Source organism: Andrographis paniculata, unplaced genomic scaffold, assembly GCF_009805555.1.
Source record: "Andrographis paniculata isolate CXL003 unplaced genomic scaffold, ASM980555v1 Contig30END, whole genome shotgun sequence".
NCBI lineage: Eukaryota > Viridiplantae > Streptophyta > Magnoliopsida > Lamiales > Acanthaceae > Andrographis > Andrographis paniculata.
Window position 1 is genome coordinate 957,350 of NW_026137563.1, and position 16,986 is coordinate 974,335.

Genomic DNA, 16,986 nt, shown 5'->3' on the forward strand with positions numbered 1-16,986 from the left:
AGATATATTTCACTTTAAATATATATATATATATATAATTTTTTACTACTATCCAGGTGCAAAATTAACACCATGCAAACAAATTCATAAGTTTTGTTTTTTTGTTTTTTTGTTTTAATTTGTGTTTGTATTTGCATTTAAATATTTTTAAAAATGAAAGACTAGTTGAATGTAACTTGTGCTTGGTGTTTGTGTTTGATTTGATTTTAAATTTAAATTATTATTATTGAATTTATATAATTTTTTAATAAAAGTATATTTTTTATATAATATATCAAATCAAATATTAATTGAATTAAAATTTCAATTTAAAATCAAACCAGTTTTGACTTTATATTAATTTAAAAATTAATATAAATATATATTATACAATAAGAAAATATTACATAAATAGTACCTATATCGAACATGTTTTTAGATGACCATAAATATATACTGCTATATATTCTTTAATATACTATACATATACAGATATCTTCTTATGCTTAATCATGACATAATATTGGTTTAAGACCAAGGGTTTGTTTTAGTAAGTAATTTTTTATTAATACAATTCTCAATAATTATTAATAAAAAAATTATAATATATACATACATCTATATAATACAAATGTATATATTCTAATATTTCACAAAAAAATAATAATATAATATAAAATATTATTATTTTTTACATTATCGATACAATCTAAAATACTAAATAAACACATTTGCTGCTGAGAATAAATAAATATGATTATATAAAATAATTTAGTAAATAAAAATTGAAATTATTTTTTTTTTTTAAAAAAAAAAAAAAAGAGAAGAAGATTTGTATCTCCAATTTATACAAAATCTACTTATGCTATGTACTATTTGGAGTTTGTAAAGAAAACATAAAACAAATTTTACTAATATTGACATGAATCAACAATTTGGTGGTTTGATTTGAGAAATTTTGATTTAAATTTGTATTTATATAATATTTAAAGAGATATTTTATAGTAAAAAATATATATATCTTTTGAAAAAATTAAAGTTTAAATAATAGAATTTAAAATATATTAAATAAAAAATACTAGTTTTTTAAAGTTTGGATATAATGATCAGTTTTTCTCTAAAATTATTAAATTAAATATTTTTTTTATTTAATATAATATAAAAAATAAATTTTTTTATGTAGATAAATTTTTTGATAATAATAAATAGTTGAATATTTGGTATGATGTAGAATAAATATTAAGTATGATATTTTATATAGAACATAGCGTTTTTAATGCAATATTAAAATAAAAACAAGTAATATAATAATTGTATAAATAATTGATAAATAATGAAATTTTTTAAAGATGAATAAGTAAATATGGCCAAAATAGCTCTTAATAGCAGAGTCCCCAAACTAAACAATGATGTAAAATGATATTTTATCTTCCTGTATCAATTAAAAAAAATATATATATATTCATATTTATCAAAAAAATATACACTATTTTATTTATAAAAGAATAATTAAAATTAATAAAACTAATTTTTTGCAAGCAACATTATAATTCACGAAAATGCTTTCATAATTTTAATAATTAATTATAAAATTTACAAAATCTAAGTTATTAAATAACCTATTTAGAAAGAAAAAAAGATTTAATCGCATATCCTGTACAACATTAAAAAATAATAATTATAAACATCTAATAAAATAGAACATTTGTTTCTAAAAAATAAATATAAATATATATTAAATAAAAAATTACATTGTAAAATTAGTAATAATAAAAAAAAGAAATCTATTTATAATTTCATATTCATTACACCATAGTCTATAATTTTAAAAAATTACATCAAATTACTACTCTATGCCAAATTTGGTTACATTTATTTATTTATTTATTTATTTATTGTAAATCACAAAAAAAAGAAATGTAACTAGATTTGGTGAACACAAAGAGTATAACCAAAATCTTCAAACTTAAAATATAAATAAAAAATAAAAACACATCCATTATGATTAATTTTTTTTATACTCCCTCCGTCCCATAACAAACAAAGTATCTATTTTTTTATTTTAGTCATTACAACTTAAAAATATTTAAATAGAAACTTTTTAAAAAAAAAAAATCAATTCTATTCATCAATAATATTAATTTTTTAAAAATATGGTATCAATTTTTATTTTTTTTTCTTATAAAACACTTTATGGAATAATCAGCTTATTATTATTTTAAAAACTTCTAAAAATTCATATCTTTCAAATTTTTGATATAAATAGATCTTTGCAAGTGAATCATGTGCGGTAGATGTGAATCCATATCTCACTGTCATGAGTCCACCTCACGTACCACCATTTTTTATTTGAAAAAAAAAAAAAAAAAAAACTTCTTTCATCCTCTATCTATTGGCCCATTGCAAGCAAAATAATATTCAATTCACTACAAATAAAATATCAAATAGTATTTTTTAATTTCAGTATTTAAAAAAAGTCCGAACCAATTGACATGGCACATAGATGGTATTTATATTCGACTGCTATTATTTTTATCTAAATAAAAAAACCACCCGCGTATACAGGCATCAAACCAAAAGTCAATTCATTTTTTATACTATATAATAAGATAGACACACCACCAAACCAAAAACCACAGGCATAGGCATAGGCCTCCCAAAAGCACTACAACTTTAAATAAAAAAATAATACAAACAACTGCAAATACCAGGCTCATTTTCAAAAACCCCTAAATTAAAAACCATTAAAATACACTGAATTTCACACAGAAAAGACAGATGAAAGATATCACAGAGAGTTTCCAGCAACATAAAAATACAGCACAAGGTTCATTCAAGTTCAATTATTACCAAACAGATCTGTGGATGCTGCCAAACATTAGGAGAAGAAAAGAAAAGAAATGAAAAGTCCATACCAGAATGTGATAGAAATGTATGTATCCAATCTACCCCACCAACATCAACTCAAAAGTCATATAAATATTTAAAAATGGTTGAGGTTCAAGTTCAATATACCTCTTCCAGCTGGCCATTTATTAATCAAGAAAGCACACTGTTGAACGTGGAGCAGCCAACAGTAGTATTTAGTGCAAAGCAACCGACGTGGGGTAGATGGATCCAGACATATAGTTGAGACACAACAATATAAAATTTAACAACATGGCTGAGAGCTGAATGCACCTGCACATGTATACAGGTGGGCCTGTATGTATGTATGTAAGAATTAGTTTGCTAGGATCAAAATTAAGATTGATTTTTTTAACCATGGGATGAAATGTGATTTGTTACCTGCCATTGGAAGAAGTCATATTATAACCAGTTGAGTATTCTGAGGGAATTTGGGCTGCATTTCTTCAGCAAGCTCTATTGCTTCCATTCTTGACATGGCATAAACACAGTCTGGAAGCTCGGATTCATCAGAGAACCATGATTGAACTACTAAGAAGTTGTATTCAGTGGATAGCCTATAAAAATCATTCTCTGTATCAATTGTCACCATCTCCAGAGAAGGGGCGATTTTCAGCAAATGGGTGAGGAACTCTTCGTCACTCGGACACCCAAGATACCCAGCCAGTTCAACCAGCTTGAGGTTTTCGTGTTGAAATATGGGTGCATCGGAAGCACTTGTTTCGGGAAGTAATACTGCTGGTTCCAACTGACATGACAGAGATGAGTTAGTGCTGGCAGAGGAAAATATGTTGCTGTAAAAACAAAAGTAAATGAATACCTTAGGACACAAAGTGTATTTGACCTGAGACAACAAAAGAAATGCATGTGTAAGTGTTATATCTCGTAAATGAACTTCGAGCTTTTCAAAATGAAACCAGGACAGTTATCACAGCACAAAATCTCAACTAAGTCTAGAAAATAATATAAACTAAAATTCAATCATGGATAAAACTAAGGGAGGAAAACTCTCGAAACATGCCATTGGAGCTGAGCATCCTGATCCATGAACCAACATTTAAAATGTATTGAATTGACTAAAAGTATCCTGCCTATTTCCATATGATTACATGAGAACAGATTCTAGTACCAATTTGTATTTGCATACATGAGTTTTCTTCATAAAACACAGGCAAAAATATCTCCAACTCCATACAGTTTGCTTGAAAAGAAAACAACTTTGCTTGATCCTTGCACAATCAAATTAATTTGGAAAATGTATGTGTTAGGATGTGCCTATAAATATGTGCAGTCTTATATTCATACACTGATACACACAAAACATCAACAAGGCTGCAAGTTACTATAAACATAGAAATATTGATGTATTTTGTAAGAATAACTAACATAGTTTCTTGACTTTTTCCATGCCATCTGTGACCACTCAATTGTAATATTGTCCCAACAATTATTTTCACCAGAGATTTGATTTTCATCTAATATAGATATCTACATTGGTAAATGGGGCAAGGCACAAGTTACCACAAAACATAGAAAAATAGACAGATCTTTTTATGCATAATTAGCATAGTTTCTCCCATGCCATCTAACCCCACTAAATTGTAATTTTATCCCAAAGATTATTTTCATCTTTGATTTTCTTCTAAAAAATATATAATGTAGTAAATGGCACACCATGACACAAGTTGCAAGTTACCATAAAATACATAAAATATCAATGAATTTTATAAGAATAATTTACATGGGCGTGTTTGTTTGAGGGATTTTTTAAAAATTTCACTATTCATCTCAAATTTTCCCTAAAAAACATCAAATCAAATACCTAATTTTCATTTTCTATATTATTCTAAAAATCAATTTTACACTTAAAACATCACATCAACACCTATTTATATCACATCATACAATTATTCTCATTCAAAATTTGTATTATTCAAAATTCTAACTCAAAATCCAAACCTCCAAACAAACGCATCCTATTTCTTCCATGCCATATTAAGTCATAATCTTATCCTTCGGGATGTTGTTAGATTGTGAAGCCTGAGAACAAACTTAGAGTCCAAGGATAGAACAAGGGCTTTGTTCGCATGCAAGATATAGGTCACCCTATATATGAAATTCTTGGCTTGACAACGTCCCTAGACGTAAGTCAATTTATATCGAAGTATCGAACTAGATAACCAACTTCTCTTGAATTTCATATAGTTTTCTTTCATTCTTGTGACATTTCCGTAACAACTAATATTGGAACCTCATCAAGTAGAAGCCATCACTTTGATTGAAGGAAAATTTCTTATTAACAAATTCGATCAAGTCAACTACGGGTTTTGGAAGATGCAAATCTAAAATTACTTATATGGGATAGATCTACATCTTTGGGAAAGAAACTAAAATATATGAAACCATAAATAAAAATTCTTGGATAGAAAAGCCATGGCCGTAATTCATTTCACTTTTGCATAATGTGGTGTTCCATATGGCAAAAACAAAATTGACAAAGAAAACATTACAAATCTTGGCAGATATGTACAAGAAGTCGTCTGCACTAAATAAAAATAAAGGTGTCGGAGAATACTATTGTAGCTGAAAATCTCAATGAATTCAATATTGTCATATTGAAATTGGCCTCCGTTAATACTGAATTTGACAACAAAGTGAAATCCCTAGGGTTTGTTTGTACAAATTTTTTTTCGACACGATTCTTAATATATATATTATATCCTCTCACAAAAGTCAACATTCTATATAAAATATTATTTTTTATATTACTGACACAATTCTCTATACCTCACATAAAAAAAAATTCGAATCAAAACACCTAACAAACAAACCCTTAATCTTGCTATCAAGTCTTCCAAAAAGTTGGAAAGACATAGTCACAATAGTTAGTTCTTCATTTGGAAAGAAAAAATTGAAGCTCAACGCCTTCCCTTATTTTGAGTGAGGAAATTTGTACGAGGAGAAAATGGAGAGATCTATCCCGAATACAGAAAATCAAACCAAATGCAATTTCAAGAAAATGAATCAAAATAGATTCAAGTCGAATAATTGAAAGAGACCAAAGAAAGATTTTTTTAAGTCATGTTGTATGCTGAAATTGTGAGAAGACCCGACATTATCAAAATAAGTACAAACACTAAATAAGGATAAGAGGGAGAACAATTTAGCCAACAAAATGACATAAAACATAAGGGATGCTCTCATTGTAAGCGAGATCACTCATTTGAAGTCATGGGTTTTAGACTTTGGGTTTCTTTTCACACTTGTAGTAATTCAAAGATCATGGAAAAGTATACTTCCGGAGATTTTAGAGTTGTCCATCTTACAGATGATGAACCATTGAGAATTCTGGGAAAAAAGACGTTAAGATCAAAACTCCTAATGGATGAAAGTGGAAGTTGTGTGATGACAAACACATACAAGGCTTGAAAAGGAACTTGATCTCAGTAGGATAGTTAGATAATAGAAGGTGGTTATGCTACAACCTTTGGATTCAAGAGGCTTGAAGAGGAACTTAATCTCCATAGGCAGTTAGACGGCAAAAAGCTATGCTACAACCTTTGGATTCAAGACATGGGAAGATTTCCAAAAGAGCTATAGTACTGGCTAAAGGCAAGAAAAATAATCTGTCCTATATATGATTGCAAATACGTTGACTAAGGTTGTACTCATAGAAATGTTGAGCTATGCATAGCTTTAATAGGCCTTGGATAATGAAGGATGAAAGTAAGAGGTGTAATTAGTCTTCCAATAAGAAATTGTTGGATTGTGAACTTTGATAACAAACTTAAAGCACAAAGATAGAGCCAGGATTTGGTTGGCATGTGCCAGATAAAAGCTTAGGGTTTCACCCTATATATATCTCACTATCTAATACTTTTTGATGTAATCTTTGACTCTAATATTGTGAAATTTCTTGTTTGGTAATGCCCAAACATAGATCAATCTAAAGTGAACCAGATAACTGAATTCTCTTGAGTTCTATATTATTTTTTCTTGTCCTTGTGATATTTCCGTAACATATCCCAGCAATTATTTGATGCTCTTCTAGTAAATATCCATAGTTGTAAATGGCAAAGATGTCACAACCTCTGCATCATTTTCTTGCCAAGGATCCAAAGTGCATGTGTGGCACAACTTGTAATATCCCCGGAGTTAGACCGTTGTTAGGCCAACTCCTTTATATGGATGAGCCACAGTTAGGCCATCCAAGATTGAATACAGAGATTAAGTTGATTGAATAGACTAATCATGTCAACAATGTGCACATTTCTTTTCGAAAGCCCTACTGAAAGAATTATAGAAAGACTCATATTAACGTGTGGAGCCAGTCTACAATTCCGATACGCCCAACTTTGGGGCTTGCGGGCCAGGGTGTCACACAGCTACTGTGGCAAAAGGATCAAGACATGATATTTTTGTTATATAGTTATTATTATCAGGGTTAATTAGGATTTTTTTTACTTACTATCAATTTAATAAAAATGTGAAATGTTTCATTGTAATTTTCTTTTTCCCGCTAGACCCTTATCCTTCCTGTTTTTCATACTAACTTCTTGCCTCTCATCACTTTCTTCCCCCTAAGTCATCATTTTCTTTTTATTTTTCTTATATCTTAATTTGTGGTTTGTGTTAGTGTTTATACATACTACATAGTATTCTTTTTATTATATTTTAAATAGAATTGTATATAAGTTCAATTTTGTTCAATAGTATAATACATGTTTCTGAGGTATATATATGTATTATGTGCATACAGATGGTAATTAGGTACATTAAATATATATTAATACTTATGGTGTGCACCATGTGTCGTGCAGCATTTATAACTATGAAAGTATCTCAACTAAACAAAGAAAATCGAGTGTTGATATGCTACATAAGGAAACTTCCAATGCTTCATTAAGAAAATTAATGAACATCATACGATAAATTGTAGAATTGATCCTTGTGCAGAGAAAAACATACCTCGATTCTAAATTTGCGCAAAAGGGGACATGCCTCAACAAGCTTAGTGAAGAAAAGAAGGCTTCGTCCGACAATTGACATAGCTGTTACTTCAAGATACTTAAGGTTGGAATATTGAGGTAAATAAGGAGAGTCATAATAAGCAGCATCTCGCAACGGCATTTCAACAAGCTAAAAAAAGAAAGATAAGGGAAAAAATTTATTACTCGTCATGATTTCAAAGAGTTGCAAACTAAATGCTCGAGTAAACATAAATGCCTCCGCTAACCTTAAAAGGAAGGTCCAGCTTGAGCCTCTCCAACTGCAATGAGTAACTCACGTGCTTGTTAGCATCAAGAAGAAACGACTGACAAAACTTCCCAGCAAGTGTTATCTCAGAAAGATTTGGAACTTTTTTGAAGGAGAAATCAATGATTGGTCCATTGTAGGTAAAGGAAACAAGACTTTCTACAGAAATCCCCACTCTCCTCATGTTATAACAACAAGCTATTTCAAGATGTTTCAATTTTGGCAACTGATCAACTAAATTCAGATTTTTTGTGAAACGCGAGCCACATATGGTCAAAGATTCAAGAATCATGCAAGAAGCTAGAAAACAACGAAGTGTTTCATCACGGATGCCAACATCTACCAATTTCAGGGATTTCAAGAAGCCAAAAGCAGATCTGACACCATATGATTGGAATAACTTGTGCAGGCTAGGAAATGCATACCCTCCATGAAATGTAGGGTTAGGGGACAAGTCAATCTCAATATTTTTTGCTTTCTTCTTCAGGGCTTCACTTATCCATTTATCTATGAAACATGCTCGCCAGTTCACACGTACACGAACAATAAAACTATCAACCTGTTGAGCCTGATGCAACGTCAGGATGTGATTAACCCATGCTTTGAACCTTCTTCTATCTATTTCAACTTCACCATCCCTTGCATCAAATTCAAGACGACCAGGCGTAAACTTCCACAAATTTCTCCATCTATGGGAGAGAACACTAGTCCTCCCAAGTTCCTTCAGGGTCAGTCGGGACAGGATCTGAGTAAGAATTTCGTCTGATAAATCCTCCAGCACTGTATCTGCTCCATCTGGCCTCTTCCCACTCGAAACATCAACTCCCTGAATGTTCAATACATTTGTGAATTGTAGAATCATACAAATCAATACATAATAAGAAGCATAAATTGCCTACTACAAACCTCTGTCCTCCGATATATTCCATTACGAAGAGTTGAATTCATTGGAGAAACAGGAACAGCAACACCAAACAGTAACAGATGAGATTGAGAAGGCATCAAAAACCCTAAGGAAACTTATATAACCCCAGCCGCGCTCTGGTTTAGATTGCCCCAAAGGCACAAAGGCAAATGCTATTAAAGCAATTATCACAATTGTTTTTCTAAGCAAGCAACTCCATTTTTAGAAAATTGAACAACATGCCGCGCAAAATGGAGGGGATCAGAAAACTCGTTTTTTTTTTTTTCTGGCTACGAAAGATTCCTGTTACATAATTCAATCTCGCTATACATACCGATGCAAAATAAAATTGACAGGGAAATCACAAAGGAAATGAAACCGTCGCCGACACCGCGATTTGCGTCCCTCAAAGATCCGGAGAAAAGAGTATCCGGCGGAGCAGGAGTGCCGATCAGGTCAGGGGCAGTGAGATTATGAAGGATGAGAATGAGCGGCAAAATAAGAAATGTACAGCTGTATCTGGTAAGAAGTCCGAACCGTTGATAAATTGGGCCGGGCTGGGCCGGGCTCCAATTGGCATTTTTTTTTTCCTTTTAAGGTGTGTTTATTACTTTAGTCATTTTTATGTATGAATTTGTATTAAATAATTATTTTGTAAATCACTTGTCTAGAATGTACTGCTATATAATCACGTCTTAAAAATATATATATTTTGGAAAGTAAAATTGACTAAGAATTATGTTATTATACTTTAAAATAAATAATAAGTGTCTTTTTATAGAAAGTGAATACCATATTTATTGAATTATAAATTATACTTTTAAAAAAATATAGTAAGTGTCTTTTATAGTAAGTGGATACAGTATATTTTAAATTAGAAAATTGATACATAAAATAATCCAAAATTATAAAATTGATAATTGATGAAAGAAATATAAAATATAAAAACTTCAATGAAAATATATGTAAACAAATTGTGCTTTATATTATTTTATTATATTTGATCAAAATTTAGTATTTTGTTCTACCATATTTTAAAAATAATTGAGGTATTTTAAAAAATGAGTTGAAATTATTTAAAATATGTTCAAGGTAAATGAGATGGTAATAGTATGATATGAAATGTAGTACTACTAATTTGAATTAAATGTAAATACCTCTAGTAAAAATGGACTAATGTGACATCATAAGTGATACAATTTGAACCGAACTCGATAAATTCGGCAACCTGTTTTCTAAATATATATATATATATTAATAGTTTGACGAGCTTTGGGATTTTAGTTTGAGCTTGAATTCGATTTTAAATGCAAACTAGTTTAATATCAAAATTTGGATTTAATGAAGATAACTAGTTGATAGATTCGACTCATTCGTAAATAGTAATTGAACTCGATCTTAATTAATTTGACTGTATTTAAATCGAATTATGAGTTGCATGAGAAATTGCAACTCTTTGTCACTATTTTTATCAGCAAAATCACCTGTAACATTGTGAAAACATAACAGTTTTCTCTAACATTATATCCAACAATTATTTCACCAAAATAAAATCCAACACAGAAGAAAACACATTCTTAAGCAGCAAGAGTGATTTCAATTTATATACTTAAGATAGCAAAGATCCCAATGTCACTAAATGGGTGAATCAGTCTGCCAATATTTCCCTTGGATCAAAATAATTTTTTTCACCAGGGTTGAAGTATAATAGCTGAGTTTATCACCAAATACTGTAAGAATAGGAGAGAGAGAGAGCACTTATCATATTATAACCACTTGTGTTTCCTGAGGGAATTTGGACTGCACTCCTTCAGCAAGCTCTACTGCTTCCATTCTTGACTTGGCATAAACACAGGTTGGAAGCGCAAGTTCCTCTCCGTCCCATGCTTGTGCTTGTGCTTGTACGCAATCAAATTCGTCTGCTAGCCTCTGGAAATCATTCTCGGTATCAATGGTCACCACCTCCAGACATGGGGCTACTTTCAGCAACTGGGTAAGGAACTCCTCTTCACTTGGACACCCAATATACCCAGCCAATTCAACCACCTTAAGACTTTCATGTTGAAATATGGGTGCATCGTCAGCACTCACATTAGGAAGTAATATTGCTGGTTCCAACTGCCATGAAAGAGATGAGTCAGTGCTAAAAGAACACAAAAATAGTATAAGCTGAAGTTGGCATAGGAAAAAATGTAGCTATATAAATTAAATTAATTGGATACCTTAGAACTCAAAGTGTATTTGACCTGAGACAACAAAAGAAGTGCACATGTAAGTAATTTGAGCTTTTTAAAACAAAATTAGGACAGTTCTCACAACAACAAATCTCAAAAGCTCAGTGTAGAAAATAATATATATACACCAAAATTCAACCATGGATAAAACTAATGGAGAAAAAGTCTTGAAACTTGAAACATGCCATTCCAGGTGAGCATCCTGATCCAAGAATCAACATTAAAATTTTTTGAATTGACTAAAAACTTTAAAGCTATGTTCTTTTTGTATTTTTTTACTAAGCAGTTTCATCATTTTCAATAAAAACATACTCCTTAAACCCATCTTATATGTCCAATTTCCTGTAGATATGAAAATTTAGGTAAATGATAATTAAGAAATGTATCAGTAAAATTAATTATTATATAATATAAATAATTATATATTAAAAATTAAGATAACTAATCAATTTAATTAAAATTAAAAAAAAAATAGTAATTATAAAATTTAAAATATGATTGAAAGTGTATATTCATTTTTCCTAAAAAAACAGGAAAGGAGAAATAAGGTGGGACGGATAGAAATAAAAATAGTGGACGAATAAAGTGGGACAGAAGAAACACTAATTTTCCATGCAAAACATCATATCCATCTACTATTTCACTTAAAAAACAACAATAACAAAAACCTACAAAACACAAACCAAAACCACACTAATTTTTCTTTAAGTAAAAGGGAAAAAAGAAGTATCTCGCCCTTTTCCATATGACAACATGAGAACTGATATTAGTACCATCATTAATTTGCATATAGGAGTTTCTTGATACAATACCAACATAAATCTCTTTTAACTCTATATAGTTCCAAAAAAAAAAAAAACTTGAGAGATCAATCCTTACACAATCAAATTCACTTGGAAAATGACTATGGTAGAATGCTCCTATAAACAGTGCAGTCTTCTATTCACATGCAAAAACACATTGACGCGACCCCAACATTACCGTAAAACATAGAAAACTCGATGAATTTTGTAAGAAAAAATGTCAATGCCATCTGGCACCACTCAATTGTAATCTTATATCAGATGTTATTTTCATCATAGATTCATGTTCTAATAGATATCCAAAATTGTAAGTACACTATCATGCAAAGCGCCAAGTTACCACAAAGCATAGAAAAATCAACGAATTTTGTGAGACTAAGTAACATAGTTTATTCCATGCCATATGCTCCCAAAGATTATTTTCATCATAGATTTGATGTTCTAATAGAAATCCACAGCTGTAGATGACAGCACCATGACAAAAGCCGCAAGTTACCACAAAACATAGAAAAGTTGATGAATTTTGTAAAAATAATTAACATGGTTTATTCCATGCCATATGACACCACTCAATTGTAATTTTATCCCAAAGATTATTTTCATCATAGATTTGATGTTCTTCTAATATAAATCCATAGTTGTAGATGGCACACCACGAGCAAGGCGCAAGTTAACACAAAAATTTGATGAATTTTGTAAGAATAACTAACATAGTTTATTCAATGCCATATGACACCACTCAATTGTAATCATATCCCAAAGATTGTTTTAGTCATATGTTTGATTTTCTTCTATAGATATCCAAAGTTGTAAATGGTACACCATGGTGCAAGGCGCTAGTTACCACAAACCATGGAAAAATCAACAATTTTTGTAAGAATAACTAACATAGTTTCTTCCATGCCATATGACACCACTCAAGTGTATTCTTATCTTAAAGATTGTTTTAATTACATATTTGATTTTCTTCTAATAGATACCCAAAGTGGTAAATGGCATACCACAGCGCAAGGCGCAAGTTAACACTTACCACAAAACATTAAATAAATAAATAAAACGATGAATTTCGCAAGAATAACTAATATATTTTTTTCCATGTCATACGACAGACACCACTCAATTGTAATCTTATCTAAAAGATTGTTTTATAACATATTTGATTTTCTCTAATAGATATCCAAAGTTGTAAATGGCATACCATGGCGCAAGGGGCAAGTTACGACAAAACATTTTTTTTCTAAAAAAAAGATGCGATGAATTTCGTAAGAAGAACTAATATAGATTCTTCCCTGCCATATGATACCACTCAATTGTAATCTTACCTAAAAGATTGTTTTAATAACGTATTTGATTTCTTCTAATAGATATCCAAAGTTGTAAATGACAAACAATGTAAGTACCATAAAACATAGTTACCTGATTGAATTTTGCAAGAAAAATCAATATAGTATCTTTCATGTCATTGGACACCACATAATTGTAATCTTATCCCATAGATTATTTTCACCACAAATTTGATTTTCTTTTAATAAATATTCACCGTTGTAAATGGGGCACCATGGCACAAGGTGCAAGTTACCATATAATGTAGAAAAAAATCAATTAATTTCATAAGAATAATGTATAGAGTTTCTTTCATTCCATATGACGTCACTCAATAGTAATTTATTCCAAAGATTATTTTCATCATAGAGGATGTGTTTGGTTGGTGATTTTTTTAAAAAAATTTTTTTGGTTTTTTTAATAGTGGTTTGGAATATGTGATGTTTTGTTACAATAAATAATGTATTTTTATTAAAAAAAAATCGTAAAAGTTGAACATCAGAAATTTGGGAAAAAAATATTCCAAAAGAATAAAGCCTTTTTCTTTTAATAAATATCCACAATTATGAATGGCACGTCATAGCATCCTCGCAATGGGCAAGGCTGACGGCACAATACTTTTAGTATATATTTATGATTATTAGGATTAATCAGGAATTTTTTTTACTTACTATTAGTTCAATAAATATGTGAAAAGTATTATTCTTTCTTTCATCCTTCTTTCTATCATTTTTACTTCTTGTCTCCCATCACTTTCTTCCAGCCCCACCAATTTATTCTTTTCTTTGTTAATGTTTGTGTTAGTGTTGATTAATAAACATTTTATTTATTTTTTCGTTTTATATTATAAATTTTATAATGTGCACATCCACATTAAATATTATTCAATAATGTTTTATATGTTTGTGCTATGTGCAAAGATATGTGAATTACCTACCTAAAAATATATTAATAGTTATAGTGTGCACCATGCGCCATTTACAACCATGAAATTATCTCAATTCAACCTGGAAAACCAAATGTCGATATGCTATATAATGAAAGTCATAGAGTTCCACTCCGCAAATTAATACACCTAAATGAACATCATATAATAAATTGTAGAGTTGGTCCTTGTGCAGAGAAAAGAATACCTTGATTCTAAATTTGTGCAAAAGAGGACATGCCTCAATAAGCTTGGTGCAGAAAAGAAGGCTTCGTCCAACAACTGACAAAGCTGTTACTTCCATATACTTAAGTTTGCAATACCGAGGCAAATAAGGAGATTCATAGTAAGCAGGGTCTCGCGGAGGTGTTTCAGTAAGCTGAGAAAAGAAACATAAAGAAAATTGCTATTGTTCATCATGATTTCTAAGAGTAGTAGACAAAAAATGCATGAGTAAACATAAATTCCTCAACTAACCTTAAAAGGAAGGTCCAGCTTGAGCGTTTCCAACTGAAATGAGTAACTCGAGTGTTTGTTAGCATCAAGAAGAAAGGATTGACAAAACTTCCCGCCAAGTGTTACCTCGGAAAGATTAGGAATTTTATCGAAGGACAAATTAATTATTGGTCCACTGTAGCTAAAAGAAGCTAGACTTGCTACAGAGATCTCCACACTCTTCATGTTATAGCAACAAGATATTGCAAAATACTTCAACTTCGGCAATGGATCAACTAAACATGGATGTCTTGTGTAACGCGAACCACATATAGTCAAAGATTCAAGGTTCGTGCAAGAAACTAGAAAACAACGAAGTGTTTCATCATGGATGCCAACATCGACCAATTTCAGGGATTTCAGGAACCCAAATGAGGATTTGACACCATATGAATCAAGTAACTTATACAGGTCAGGAAATACATACCCTCCATGATATGTAGGGCTAGGAGACAAGTTAATCTCAATGTTTCTAGCTTCCTTCTTCAGAGCATGGCTTACCCATTCATGAATAAAATCTGCTCGCCATTGCACATTAAAACGAACTATAAAACTATCAACCTGCTGTGCTTTATGCGACTTCAGGATGTGATTAACCCATGCTTTGAACTTTTTTCTATCCAATTCAGCTCCAACAGTACCCCAAGCATCAAATTCAAGACTCACAGGCGTAAACTTCCACAAATCTTTCCATCTATGTGAGAGAACACTAGTTCTCCCAACTTCCTTCAGGTTCAGTCGAGAGAGAATTCGAGTAAGAATTTCTTCTGGTAAATCCTCAAGCACTGTTTCTGCACCATCTCGCCTCTTATTACTCGAAACATCAACTCCCTGAATATTTAATGCATTTATGTAATGTCGACAATCAAAACAGAAGCAAGTTATATAAATATCAAGTTAACTACAAGATTACAAACCTCTGACTTTCGATACTTTCCACTATGCATAGTTGAATTCATGGGATAAACACGGACAGCAACACCAACCCTGCAATTGAGAAGGCATATATAACCCTTAGGAAATCTATACTAATTCGAGTCCAATTACTCTATATTTTAGATTTCCTCAAAGGCATGAAGGCAAATGTTTTTCGAGCAACGGTCATCTTGCTTTTAGTGGTAATCATCTCTCTTTGTTAGCAAAAAAAATCAGTCATGGCAACCCAAACCAGATGAATGAACTTCTCCCATGTCCTCCTGATTGGATTGGATAAACAGTGTTGAAGGCAGAGTAGTTGAAAAACTACTGCATTCAAACAATATTCTTACCCTAAAGGACTCCGTGGTTTAGGGTTTCAGTCGTTAACCCGATTCAAGCATACTCCCTTTCATTTTCAACTTTTATTTACTTCACATATATAGCACACATCATTATTGATTAATTCATAGCCAAAAATAATACAAATGCACGATTTTATAAATCGAAGATACGCAGCGCAAAAGGGGAGGATCACAAAACTCATTCCTCCTGGTCAAGGATGATTACTCTTGCATAGTTAAATTGATCGCTGGCCATACGAGAAAGAATATAACTACACAAAATGAAATTGAAAAGGAACTCACAAAGGAAACGAAACCCTCTCCGTCACGTCACTGCGATTTCAGGCGGCGAGGACTACAGCGAGTGATTCCTGTCCCTCCGCTCCCAAAAGGCTTCAGAGAAGAGAGCGTGCGGTGGCAATTGCGGATTTGCGGTGGCGCCGATCGGAAATGCCGCCGAGATGGGACGGGCGGTGAGAAAGAGCGGCAAAAGCAGATTGTGTAGGTTGCTTGCTAGGTAAATACAAAAATGTTTATTTTATTTTATTTTAGATTTTGAAAATAAAAGGGGTGATTCTATCATCGTTAGTATCGTATTTTTGTCTTTTTTAAAACAAACTTTAACTTATAAAATAAAAAAACAAGTAATATAAACAAAATTGTGAACACAAAAGAAAATATAGGCATAATATATTTTTAGTATTTTGTATAAATGTATTTTAAGAATAATATTGAAGTCAAAGTTTGACTACCAGATCATCTCTAGTATCTATAATATATTATTTTGATCTTTTATGATATATTTGTATTTTAATATTTTATATTGTGTTCATGTCAAACAACAACAAACTTCGACAATACAAGTAAAAGATAGCCTAGTAGAGTGGGAGTGGACTTATGA

At 31.0% G+C, this 16,986-nt stretch overlaps 2 protein-coding genes across 2 annotated transcripts; both read right to left on the reverse strand.

Moving 5' to 3' along the window:
* Positions 1-2,702: 2,702 nt before the first annotated feature.
* LOC127246695 (F-box protein At5g03100-like) lies at positions 2,703-9,545 on the reverse strand. Its single transcript, XM_051268210.1, has 6 exons — positions 9,049-9,545; positions 8,123-8,968; positions 7,855-8,025; positions 3,707-3,730; positions 3,268-3,634; positions 2,703-3,181 (listed from the first exon to the last, which is right to left on the reverse strand). Exons 1-5 carry the CDS (start codon positions 9,142-9,144, stop codon positions 3,284-3,286), a joined length of 1,488 nt encoding a protein of 495 aa, XP_051124167.1. The 5' UTR covers positions 9,145-9,545; the 3' UTR covers positions 2,703-3,181; positions 3,268-3,283.
* Positions 9,546-10,620: 1,075 nt separating this feature from the next.
* Positions 10,621-16,601, reverse strand: LOC127246696 (FBD-associated F-box protein At1g66310-like). Its single transcript, XM_051268211.1, has 6 exons — positions 16,389-16,601; positions 15,744-15,813; positions 14,809-15,657; positions 14,540-14,710; positions 11,269-11,292; positions 10,621-11,164 (listed from the first exon to the last, which is right to left on the reverse strand). The coding sequence occupies exons 2-6, from the start codon at positions 15,783-15,785 to the stop codon at positions 10,808-10,810; spliced, it is 1,443 nt and encodes a 480-aa protein (XP_051124168.1). The 5' UTR covers positions 15,786-15,813; positions 16,389-16,601; the 3' UTR covers positions 10,621-10,807.
* Between the last annotated feature and the right edge of the window lie 385 nt (positions 16,602-16,986).

Coding starts and splice junctions, on each gene's coding strand:
- LOC127246695 (XM_051268210.1), bottom strand. CDS start 9,144: ATGCCTTCTCAATCTCATCTGTTACTGTTTGGTGTTGCTGTTCCTGTT. Junction 8,026..8,122: donor AGCTGGACCTTCCTTTTAAG/GTTAGCGGAGGC, acceptor TTCTTTTTTTAG/CTTGTTGAAATGCCGTTGCG. Junction 3,635..3,706: donor AATACACTTTGTGTCCTAAG/GTATTCATTTAC, acceptor CTGTCATGTCAG/TTGGAACCAGCAGTATTACT.
- LOC127246696 (XM_051268211.1), bottom strand. CDS start 15,785: ATGAATTCAACTATGCATAGTGGAAAGTATCGAAAGTCAGAG. Junction 15,658..15,743: donor GAAAGTATCGAAAGTCAGAG/GTTTGTAATCTT, acceptor TTAAATATTCAG/GGAGTTGATGTTTCGAGTAA. Junction 11,293..14,539: donor TGCACAAATTTAGAATCAAG/GTATTCTTTTCT, acceptor TTGTTGTCTCAG/GTCAAATACACTTTGAGTTC.